This window comes from Micromys minutus (genome assembly GCF_963924665.1).
Source record: "Micromys minutus genome assembly, chromosome: 11".
Lineage (NCBI taxonomy): Eukaryota > Metazoa > Chordata > Mammalia > Rodentia > Muridae > Micromys > Micromys minutus.
In genome coordinates, this window is record NC_137980.1 from 56,301,598 (window position 1) to 56,313,979 (window position 12,382).

At 52.6% G+C, this 12,382-nt stretch overlaps 1 protein-coding gene across 1 annotated transcript in view; it reads left to right on the forward strand.

Moving 5' to 3' along the window:
* The window catches only part of PHACTR3 (phosphatase and actin regulator 3), a gene marked incomplete at both ends in the record, with an annotated part of 177,418 nt that overhangs the window by 95,570 nt on the left and 69,466 nt on the right, over positions 1 to 12,382 (forward strand). Inside the window, one exon of the mRNA XM_080924871.1 lies at positions 10,499 to 10,660. Within this exon, the coding sequence (XP_080780997.1) occupies positions 10,499 to 10,660 (162 nt within the window). The remainder of the gene's footprint in view (positions 1 to 10,498; positions 10,661 to 12,382) is intronic.

Consider the following 12,382-nt stretch of genomic DNA (forward strand, 5'->3'; position numbering starts at 1 on the left):
ATAGAGGTGTACATGTGTGTTTTGCATATGCAGATGTGGTCACATGTGTATTCGAGTATGCAGTACACATGCAGGCACATGTGTATTTAGGTACATGTCCAACAGATGCGTGGCGGTCAGAGGTCACCCTTACATGTCATTCTTTGGGGGCTATCTGTATGTTTTTGAGAGAGGGTCTCTCACTGGGATTCGGGGCTTGCTGGTTAGGCGATGCTGACTAGCCAGAGAGCTGCAGATGTACACTGCTCCCACTGCCCTTTTATGTGGGAACTGGGGATTGAATCAATTCTTCCTACAGGGCAAGCACTCCATTCATTGAGCTGCCCCCCTTGCCCCAGGATACCCTCTTTTAAAACCAACCTTTGCTTGTCTGCAGCTGTCACTGGCATTATGGAAGGAACGAACCTTGCTTTTTTGGTTTTAAAAAGTCCAGACACATGGATTTTGAGTAAGACTTTTGCTTAGATCTATACTGGAGTCCTGAGGTCTCCCTAAATGCTTTCTCCCCAAACCCTGCTTAATTCTGTAAGACATAATTTTCAGAATGTCTCTAGAAGCTGCTTTTATCCCTTCTGAAGCCGTAGGTGGCTTCTTGCCTGAGCCTTTGTCTCAGAGTTTGCTCTGAGAAAAATCTAGAAGCATCTAAACAGCAGAACCAGTGGACTTGGTAGTAACAATTCCCCTCCTCCTCCCGACCCCGCCCTCCTCCTCCCAGCCCCACCCTCCTCCTCCGGACCCCACCCTCCTTCCCTCCTCCCTCCCACACTCCTCCTCCGGACCCCACCCTCCTTCCCTCCTCCCTCCCACACTCCTCCTCCCGACCCCGCCCTCCTCCTCCCAGCCCCACCCTCCTTCCCTCCTCCCTCCCACCCTCCTCCTCCGGACCCCACCCTCCTCCTCCGGACCCTGGCCCCTAACCCCATTGCCTCCTGTCTAAGCTCATGCTCCAAGCTCTGCCCAGCATCTCCAGGGCATCCGGAGTCACAGATCTGCACTCTGCTTTGCCCGGGGAACTGGCCATCTGCCTGGAGGCTGATGACCATTGGCAGAATCGCAGGCTGATCCTGAGCAGATGGCACCCCGGTTAGAGCTCTGTCATTCCCAGAATGCATCTGAGTGGGAAAGGCGGCTTGAGTGGTGTCTCCGTTTTCCACCCAGTGGCAGTGGTGACCATTTTTGTCCCCTCAACTTCACTATTACTTCTGGGTACAAGGCCTTGGACAGCTAAGAGAATATGATAGTTTAGAGGTTTTCAGAACCAAATCCTGGCACAATCTTGGAGTAGAGAGAGTAGGAAGACTTTTATTTTCAAATTAAGAATGGTCATTAACGTTTCTTAACAGGAGTATCGTGAGCCTGGCCTTACAGCTCTCCTTGTATTGGACAGTCTTGGGCAGCTGTTCCTGTGGGTGTTGAAATAGTCTAGGATTGCCCCCGCAGAACTTCTCAGAGCCTTTGCCCTGCTGGTGTGGAGCTGGGATTTTTAAGAGAGGCTTTGCGGTCTAGGAGAAGCTACTTCTTCACACAGAGAACATCCCTTGGTGAGGGTCACCTGGGATACCCTGAAGGTAACACCAATCATGAGCAAGCAGGTGACACTAGGTGATTCTGTCTGAGGAGAAACTAGGTCAGATAGCCCGGGTTCCGAGGTTCAGTCGTAAATGTCAGTCATCTACTTTGCACTGCGGCTTCCTGCCTCTTGCAGATGTTAAAACCGGAAGGGCATGTATGTTTTTAGCAGCCTCCCCTTGAGCACCCAGGGATGCGCAGTCTTAGGTGTGCTTAACTGCTGCTGTTACACTTCTAAACTGAGCCGACCTCTGTCTTTTCTTCCCGTGCTTGCTCCTGCCAGTGAAGAGGAAATGAGTTCCCGATGGGTTTATGTGGGCGGGGCCTGGATTAATGTGGGTGGAGCCTAAGTGATTTGGGTGGAGCCTGGGTTGTTGAGGAATTCGAGACCCCAGGAGTCACAGCAGACCACAGAATGTCCTGTCCTGCTTCCAGAGTGTGTGCCCAGCCTTGTTCTCTTCCCTTTGTTCTCATTCACCTTCCTGCTATGACCACTGGCTGCTTCTGGCATGGTGCAGAGTTGGCAGCTGTGTGTGTCTGGGAGGTTTATTTTCTTACAGAAAGACCCCTGTTTGCTCCACACTGAAAAAGTCTTAGGGAGGGGTTTCTGTCCAAGTGAGCTGTGATGCGACCCAAGGTATTGTGTATGGATAAGCTCACCCAGAGGAGAGAACTCTCTGAGTATTACTCTCCCTGCTTTTTAAATAAATATCTAGCATCCCCCCCAACCCTCACTCCCGGAGAGGCCACTTCCTGCCTCTATACTAAGCAGAGACCTGTAGGGGGCGCTAAGCCTGCCTCTGAAGGTGGTACTGAGCTGGCCCTGTTTGGCCCTTATTGAGCATGTGTGACACCACCCAGCTGTTGCTGTCACTCCACAGTTCTCCAGGTGTGGAGGCCACAGAGGGGGTGCTTTTGCACGTGAGACTTGAAACATTTTAAGCTTGATTTGGTTAAGTTCATACCCTGCATGCCAGGGCATTTAGGGATGGCTGCCAAACCTTGTGTCTGCTGTCTTACCACAGGAAATGAGCCTCTTGGCCCCTGATGCTTCCCAAGATTTTGTTCCAAGTCACATTGGCTGCTTAGTTCCCAAGTCCCCATCTCCCTGCTGCCTTCTCTCAATGATGGCTGCTTGTGATCAGCTGAGGGAAGTATACACAGGTTAGATGTGGGCTCTGGCCCCTGTCATCCAATACATACTCACTGCTTAAAATCTAGAGAGTCACTGTACACACAGTGGGGATGTTTCTGGAGCTGTTAGGGCTGGAGCCTGGGTCCTGCAGCCCTGATAAGCCAGGTTTGGACACCTGGTCTTTGACCAGACGATTAAAAGTAAAAGAAAAGGGAGAAAAGAGATTTATTCAATGTGGCCACACTAGGAAGAGGAACAGAGCCCCAAGTCCATCTTCCTAGTCCTGATGTGAGATTTAGGTTTAAATAGAGGGCAAGAGGTCTGCAGAGCTAATCTGTCCTGGTCTAAGTGTGGTCCCTCCCATCGCTAACAAGTAATTGTCTCCGGTCCCATCAGTGACCCACCACTGTCTCAGGTCCCTCCTCTGATCTGTCACTGTCTCTGGTCCCTCCTATCACTGACAAGTCATTGTCTCCGGTCCCACCCATTGCTGACCCATCATTGTCTGGCCTCCAGTATCTTCTGCAAGGGGGTCTTGATAAGCCATCAGAATGGAAAGAAATCTTTTCCTTGGATGTAAGTTCCTGTGGCTGGCTACTGGCTTCGGCCTTTTCCTCCTCCCAGCATGAGCTTCTTGGGGAAGAAATCATGATTCCTTGGAGTCCTTTGTCTCATAGTCTGACAGACAAGCGGGCACAGATTTCTGCAGAACATCTTAAGTCTCTCCCAGCACCGGCAGGAGAATGAAAATGGTACTCCGCCTGCTAGGGTTAGAATGGGATAGAAGGTTCTTGTTCATATCAGGAGTGCAGGGCAGAGCATAGCACATAGCAGGCCCTCTGTGTCCACTGCTGTGTCCTGTGACAGAGTCCGGAACCTCCAGTCATCTGTCTCAAGGCTGATCTCACACAAGGGCCCTCAGTCATTCCCTGTTGTCAGAGCCCTGTACCCCTCTTGGCTGGGTCTCCTGTTCTCTAAACTCAGCCGAAGATCTTTCACATTCAAGTGCACAGATTCCTGCTGGCACATCAGTTTTTCATGCACCAATACTTAACAAGTATATGTTTCTTAAATGAGAGATCATTCCCCTCTTATTCTCAGCCCATGAGATGCTGCTGCTGATGGGTGATGGTGTGGTGTGTGCTTGTTTGTGTGTGGACGGGGATCATGAACTGACACCATGGTACCTCTGTGCTATATCTGGGCAGGCTCTCTGGCATTTGGCCTGGCTCTTTCCCCACTCTGCACCCCAAAATCTGCACCCTTTACCCTCTCTCACTGCGACTGGACTTCAGTGCCTGAGTGCAAAGCCGCCTCACCTACATCACTCCCAGCAGCCTTTGCAGTCCGCTCTGCAGGGGGTGGGTCCTGTCTTGTCTCCCCCTGGTTTTCCTGTGGTCAGCAAGCCCTGTCGCAGGGATGGTGCCCAGCACCACTTCAGAACACTCAGACCTGGCACGGTGCTTCATCCCATTGTGATGTTCCTTTGGTGTTCTCTGTTGGATTATGGGATAGGGAAGGACTCCATACCGAATACAGAGTTCTTGGTCATGTTCCTCGGTTAGTATGAACTTCCTCATCTGACCGTGCACTTGCTCATGGCTGCATGTATCCAGAAGAAGGAGACTCCTTGAAGAATGATGGTGATTGTCCTTCTGTCTGGAAGCCGGAGCAATCCTGACACACAGGAGCTCTCTGAGGACCCTTGATTAATGAGTCTGTGAGTGAATGAATGAAGTGATTAAGTAGAAAGTCATCTTCCACTGTGCTCTGGTGTAGATGGTCCCTGGTCACCCTGAGGCCACTGGGTCACACGTGCCTGACTTCCTTCCCCAGGGGGGGTAGGGTCTCTTCCCACTTAATTTAGAAGAGATTTTGTCTTGGTGGAGAAGGAAAGAGAGAGTGGGGCTGCTAGGGAGAAGCAGACATGCCTATTGTCACAATACTTGGGTATCAGGGTTGTGGACTGGGGTGGTCCTGGCTTCAGCCTTTGCAGCTGTGAATCCTGGGATTTCTGGCTGAGCTAGTGTCTGTTCAAGTAGCCCTGAGTGTTGTGGAATGACTCACAGGGCAATAGGTGAGGGGACAGCAGCTCAGAGGCCAAGGGCTCTAGGAAACCAGCTCTGAAGGTGATGCCAGCCAGGTGCTGGTCTAGAATAGCTTTGGACTCTTGCCTCCATGGACATTGTGCACGGGCCACCTTGATTCTGAGGTGGGCAGGTAGGACTCGTGTGTGTGTGTGTGTGTGTGTGTGTGTGTGTGTGTGTGTGTGTGTGTGTGAACAAGTCCTCAGAATAGCGTGGCCTCTCCATCACTTGAGAACCTCAGGAAGGAAGCCTCAAGGTTACGACAGGGACACGTGGGAGGCAGCCACTAAATGTGGAAGCTGGTGTTACAGCAATTAGCTGCTAATGCCTCAGAGGTGGCAGAGGCAGCCCAGCAGTTAGCACTGCAGTGTTACCCAGAGACCTGCTAATGGGACCCACTAATGAGGCCTTTGCACCTCCCAAAATCTCTTTGCTAGGGGAAGGTGGTATCTGTTACTCCAGAGAGAACTCAGCAGAAGACAACAACAGGATGCTCACTTGTCCCCTCCCTCTGTACACACATGCATGGCCCTTGCTAAGTATTTACCAAGATGTGGCATGGCCTATGCCCAGTGTGTCAGCACAGTCATGGGGGTGGAAGTGGGCATCTGGTGGGCTGCACCTACTCAGGTAGCAAGACTTTCTCCTGTTCAGTGAACCCCCTCAGTGATCCCCCATATACCCCACTCATCCCCTCTTGAGATGGCAATTTCAAACATGGCGACCTTCCTGCTCCTGGTCTCCCACCTGGCCCTGGGTTTGAGACTCTCAGGGTGGGAAGAGGCATGGGCTCAAGTCCACAGCCTTCAGACCTCTGCAAGCCTGTCTCTGATTCCCTGATGGTGTGAGGCTGCACGGAGCAACTGCTCTGTCCTGTGCGTCACTGATTGGCATGTCATGGGGCTTTTGACCTGAAGATGCTGCAGTAGCTTCCTGCTGAATTGTCGATCAGGGTCAGATGCCTCACGGTGTCCTGCTTCTCACACTCTGCCAGCCGTCCTGTGAGACACCCTCTGACCTGCACAGCCCATTCCGCAGGGACATCCACTATCTGACGTTTAGTAGCCCAGCTCTGCACAGCCTTTCCATAGTTCCTGCCAGCAAGGTTACCATGCAGCCCAGACTCTAGGTCAGGATCTCCCTGGTCCCCATTGGGCATGTGGTGTGCTTACACTCCCTGAACCCTGAGGACTGGGCCTCCCCTCCTCCATCAGAACCCTGTCCTCCTGGAGCTTCTGGAGGGGATGTGGGTGGGAAGAATGGAGACCTCCACGATCACACGAGCACACGTGAATAACACGTGATGGGAGGTGATGGGTGGAATGGGGCCAGGTGGAGAATGTCATGGACTGTCTTCTACAGATGAAGACAATCCATCCCTACTAAATGTCTCTATTCCCTGTCACTCCAACCCCAGGAAGACAGGAGCTCTCTCCCTTCCCTTCCTCTCTGTACTCTGTGGACAGGACAAATCCCTGATGCCTAGCCGATGCCAATGTGTATTTGCAGAATGGTTGAGTGGGTGAATGAATGAATGAGTTCTTCAGTGATGGGAGGAACGTGGTCTGCTTAGTAGCCAAAGTGCCCCTTGCTTCCCTTTATGCATCGAGGATGAGTGTGTGTCAGAGACCCAGGATGCCCTTCTCGAAACCTATTCTGGTCATGGAGGGTGGGCTAGAGGTGGAGGTTGACTGAACCAGCCATGACAGTATCAACTGTGGAAATGAGAATTGGTGGAGGAAGAGGTGAGGTAGAGGAGAAGAAAGAGGAGGTGGCTAAGGGAGAGGAAGCTGGCCCTCCTGCCACTCCTCCTCACCTCATGTTGAAACAAGTCACATGTCATAGCAGGACAGAGATCTTCCCACCTGTCATGACAGATCATAGAGAGGGCATAAGGATGGTAGGAGAATGGCCAGCACTTGTTCCACTAGAGCCGGGATGGAGGCCAGGCTGCCTCTGGGTTCCTGGTCTTAGCAGTTGTGCCAGCCATGAGTGTGTGCTATCACGAAGGCTGGGCAATGGCAACGTAGGGGTGAGGCAGAACACAGACTACATTGGTGGTTTGTCTTCCCCCAGCCAGGGAGCACTGGCGCTGGAGCTGAGCCAGAAGTCAAGTGACCGGCTCCCTATGTCTACGGCTCATAGAGTACCAGGTAGAAGTCTAGCGTAGGCATCTTGGGGTAAGATGCTGGCCAGTTGGCCAGGGATCTAGTGATTTGGGTCAGTAACAGAGGATCCTGACTGACTTGCCTTTAACCTGTGTGTGCTGCTTTTTGCCCCAGCTGCTAAGAGGCTTGGGCCACCTTCATGCCCTTCCCCTCGGAGCCTGCTTGGTGTCTCTTGTGGGAACCCACTAGTTACTTTAATGGACATCCCCACCCAGACTTCTCTTCCTCCAGATTCCCTCTGAGACTCCATTATCCTTCCACCGTGTGTGCTTCTAGTGAGGGCTACAAGGATCAGAGGATGCAGGATACTGTGCCTTCAGATACACTTGTTGACGTCTCCATCATGTGAGCTGGAGGTTTAGGAGACTTGGCCTCTTCCCATCCTGTGTCCTGTTGTGCCAAGAATGTTGCTGCGACCAACGGACTGGTAGTTCCATACCCATCTGGCACCAGTGGGTGGAGGAAGGAGAGGAAAGGGGAGGATCATGGGATAGATTGCCTTGGGAATGGAGAGACCGTCTGTATCCTGATGCACTGTGTGGCATGGGGAGGCGCCGACAGAAGGGTCCAAGACTGATGGGCATCTTTGAGCTACCCTTGTCCCCAATATGCTCTGTTCCCCACTGTTTGCCAGGTGTTCGGTCCACCTGTGACACTGCACTGGGGAATGGCCTCTTGGGACCCTCTTCCTTATTGGTCTTATTGGTCAGTGGTGCCTGCAGGGAGGTGGCAGGGACGAGCAGCCCCTAGGCTCATCCCGAGTAAGGCGTGTGAAGTCACTGCTTTGAGAGCCTGCAGGAGCTACGATGTGCTGGCCCTTCCCATCCCTGGAAGGGTCTGCGGAGGGATCAGTAGTCGACTCCACACTCAGCCTTCTCAGTTGAAGCTGGCCTTCCTCTGGGCGGGGCCACATGCTAGTCCTTTCTGTCCATCTATGGTTGCAGCACCTGCAGGAGCCGCCACAGGCTGGCCCTTCCAGTCTGAGGCTGCAGCATCCGCTTTATAGATGGGTTACAATGGACCGCTCTGTGTCAGAAGGTGGGACTGTAGAAGCCTTGATTGAAAACTTAGAGTGGGGGATCTTGACCCATTGGATTCTGAAGGCTGACTCCCCCCAATCCCAGGCCACCTCCCAGAGCCTGTTGCTTCTGAACCTTGTCCTCACACTCAGCTCTGTTCTGCCAGACTCTGGAGTCTCAGTTCCTCGCTGGTGGCAAATGGAACCCTGGCTATGGGAGGCTCAGGGTGGCAGTGTGGTCATGGAGGTGGTGTCAGGGCTTGACTACTGTGAAGGGGCTTTTGGTCAGGGTCCACCATCTTGAATCAGGCTTGTAAAATTTTCCCAAGAGACAGGGGAAGCTTGAATTCAAGAGTGTAGAAGGGACTTGGTCCTTCTCACGCATGGAAGTGACAACCCTGCCTGGGGAGGGTCCTCCAGGGTGGTGCTTGGACTCTGTTGAGCAGGTGGCTGTGGCAGCACCATGGGTCTGATCGGCTCCTGTGGTCCTTTCACACTAGTTGAGTTTTGTTTTTCATCCGAACAAAACTTCTAACAGAGCCACAATTGTCAGAGGCTCTGAAACCTCATCCTATGGGGTGTGTCCCTCCCTGCCCAGCCCCCACAGACAGCATTTGATTCTCTACAAACTCGTCCTTTGCACACATACCAGCTTGGACCTATACATCGCCCTGCACAGAAGCAGCATGGACAGCGTGATTTTGCATACACATCTTTTTCAAGGTTTTTGAGACAGGGTCTCCCACGTGTGTGTAGGGCATGCCTGGAACTCCTAATGTAACCCAGGCTGGCCTGGAACTCTTAATGTAGCCCAGGCTAGCCTGGAACTCCTAATGTAGCCCAGGCTGGTCTCAACCCTCCTGCCTCTGCCTCTGTGAATTGTCATGCCCTCTTACATGGTGGTTTTAACCCAATGCTTCTCCTTGGGTTTGTATTCCTCTGTGCACATGAATTTACTTGATCCTCAACTACATCTGTATCCTGCCTGGGGAGAGGAGGAGCCAGTTCTCCATGGATCTGAGGCGTGCAACCTTTGAGGAACCTGGGTGGCCACTTATTTGGGGTTATACACAGTCCTCTTCTAGTAACACATTTGGCAGCCCAGCTCTGTCACCTGCCTGGACTGACCATGCACACACCCTCTACAGTGTTCCTAGCAATCTGAGCCCCGTCAGATCCCTACTTCTATCGAGCCACACATACACCCCTGTCTAAAGGAGGGCTGTTTTTCCTCCCTTGGCAACTACCAAACTTAAAGACAGTCATACTCCTCAGCCCAGGCACGAGACAACCCGAATTCATTTGGAGGTTTCTTCACAGTAAGGCAGAGCATGTCCTCAAAAGTGAGGACCCAGAGAGAGGCCCCTATTGCCATCTCATGCCTGTGCATAATTAGACATGCATATAATAAAAAAATCTGCTGCATCATGGGAAGGGACATGCACAGTGGAGAAATGGCTTCATGACTAATTTGTCAGAATAGAGAATGGCACTCATGTGCTTCTCGGTGACCAGTGTTTTCTTCTCTTGAAATCACAAAAGGGACCCAAGACAATATGTTACTGGGTCCCTTGACTCGTGGGACCTGCATCCTTCTGCTTTAGATGAAGTTTCTTCATGGCTTTTGCAAATTATGTCAGGTCCTAGGAACACCTTGCTCAGACCCTGACCACAGGAACCAGGCTAACCTGCAGGATGCTACCTGTCTCTAGCATGGCACACTGTACTGCCTGGAATTTCTTGGAGCATCTGTGTGCAGTCCCCTCTGTGTACACTTGCCTTAAGTCCCCAGTCAGGAGGGACCCAAGAGCAAAGGCATTATCCTTCATCTATTATGGCTCAGGCTTGCTCTGCAGCTTTTCACTGTGGTGATCTGATGGGCAGACCTGGGTGTGGTCTGTAGCTGGGCCTGGTCTGTGCTGATCACTAATGGAAGGGGATTTGAGGGACTCTGTGGTCCCCTGATGTCTGTGGGCATAGTGCTGACACCAAGGGCTCAGCCCAGTCTCCACAGGAACAGAGTGAAAATTTCCTGGAGGGGGTGGAATCTTGTCTGAGTACATTTACATTCAATATTTGTATTTAATCCACAGTCCACACAAGGCAAGAATCTCAGGATAGCTATGGGTACAGCCCCACACATTCTTAGATGACAAGGTTTGGCCATCCCTTGCTAAGGTAGAGGAAAGCTGGAAAGGAATGCAGCACAGGCAGTAGACACAGCGTGTACAAAGGTCCTGGGGCAGAGGGAAGTTAGTTCAACATGCAGTTGGCCAGACTTCAGACTACCATGAAGAGGTGGGGAAGGTAAGTGATTAACTGCTACAGAGAGAGGGTATCCATGGGATGAAGGAGGATTCTAGCCCTCATGAATTACTCCGCCTCCTGTGTGCATTCTGTTAGAAGGAAGCCCAGGGAGGGGCTCCTCCCTTGACAGTTCCCTGAGCTGCATGCATTAAAAAGTCATTTAAGGTGAGCCTGGAATCCTCCCTTGAGACGCTTCCCTGTTGTCACTTTGCAGATGAGATGGACCAAACTCCCCCAGCACGCTCCGAGCCTCTCGTCTCAGGGATTCGAACTCCCCCTGTGCGGAGGAACAGCAAGCTGGCCACCCTGGGCAGGATCTTCAAACCCTGGAAATGGAGGAAAAAGAAAAATGAGAAGCTGAAGCAGACGACATCAGGTAAGGCTCCGGTGAGCATGGGTCCCCCACGCCACACAACACTGCCAGCCCCACTCTGGTTACTGAGCCTCACTGCCTGCCGGGGTCAGCACAGGGTGCTGTGCTGTGAGCTCTTGATCAGCCATGGCTCACTAAGATAACAGCAATGAGTGTTTTGCTTGCACGTGTGTGTGTGTGTGTGTGTGTGTGTGTGTGTGTGTGTGTAGATTAGTGCGCCATGTTTGTGCCTGGTGCCTGCAGAGGCCAGAAAAAGGGATCATATCTCCAGTAACTGTAGTTACAAAACTGCCCAAGTGGGTGTCAAAAAATGATCCCAGGTCCTCTGGACGAGCGGCCAGTGCTCTTAACTGTTGAGCCATCCCTCCAGCCTCAAGGGCTGCTATTCTTGCTCAAGCCCTCAGCTCACAAATGACTGGGCCGTGGCCCTGGCTCTCCCATTCAGACAAAGCGGGGCCCTGGTTACGGGGCTCGCTGCTCCTAGGATCTGCCTGTGCTGTTCCACAACCCATGCTATGGCGCAGTTTCTGGGAGCAGACGGGCTTGCTCCCCAGCTTCTAAGCAGTATCTAGGGACACTCACCTCACCACCTCCTACCCAAGGATCCAGAGGTTCCCCACTCACTTGTACCGAAGCCTTATACCCGGCCAGTGCCGGCTCGGTGGGAAGTGGGGTTGCGCCGTGTTGTCTAATCGCCTCTGCCTCACCATATAAACTATATCCCAACGCTGCACCGTGGCATGGCGTCCATGATGGAATGACCAGATGAGAGGCCACAGCGTCAGGTGCTGCTGAGCAGGGAGCCCGTCCTCTGAAAGAGAAAACGATTCAGAGAGAAGGCTGCTCACCCAGGGCAGGGAGGGCTGGTAGGATCTCCAGCACTGGCCACCAAGCTCTTTTCTAAGCTCAGGGACCTGAGCCACCAACCCCAGAAGCCAAGAAGCCTGGGCCTCAGGGCCCTCCCTCTGAGCCCCTGCCTATTAGTGCAGCTGTAAGCAATTAGTGAGGTTGTACACGTGGAGCTAGTCCCAGCCCCCAGGGACATGCCTGGCAAGTGCCTGTCTTAAGCTATTGCCTCTGGGGTCCCAGGGGCCCCAGCTTCCTGCCCAGCTCTGAAGAGGTACGTGCCTGGGGCTTGGAGGATGGTGGAGACAAAAGCCCAAGGTGTCCACTGCACCCAGCCTGGGGGAGGGGTAAGGGAAGCCAGCAGCAGAGGGCTCAGCATTCACTCTTGTGTGTGCAACTTACCAAATTATTTTAATCACTCAAGAAGTTGATTGACAAATTATCCTTGACAGGAATGAAAGCAGGACGAACGGTTTAAGAATTTCCAAGCGCTTCAAGTGTGCCTGGCAGAAAGTAAATAGAAAGCTGAGCTCCATCCCCAGGGTCCTGTCAAAGGGTGACAGTGCCCAGGAGGCCAGGGGCTGGGGCAGGTGACCTCTGCCTTTAGGTGCATGAATTGGAAAATGGACAGGATTGGGTGAGTGGCTCTGGGCCTCAAGGTTTGTGGCACTGGTCCTGCCTGGGGTTCTCAGGGTACTCTGAGGACTCTGAGAGGGCTGAAAGACCCCCAAGTTGACACCTTGGGTTCCTAACTTAGATATTTGGAAATTGGTTAACAGCACTGGCATCCCACAGCCTTATTCTCTCCCTCCCCTCCTCCCTCAGTCTGCCTCCCCTCCCCCCTCAGCCTGTCTCCCCTCCCCCCTCAGCCTGTCTCCC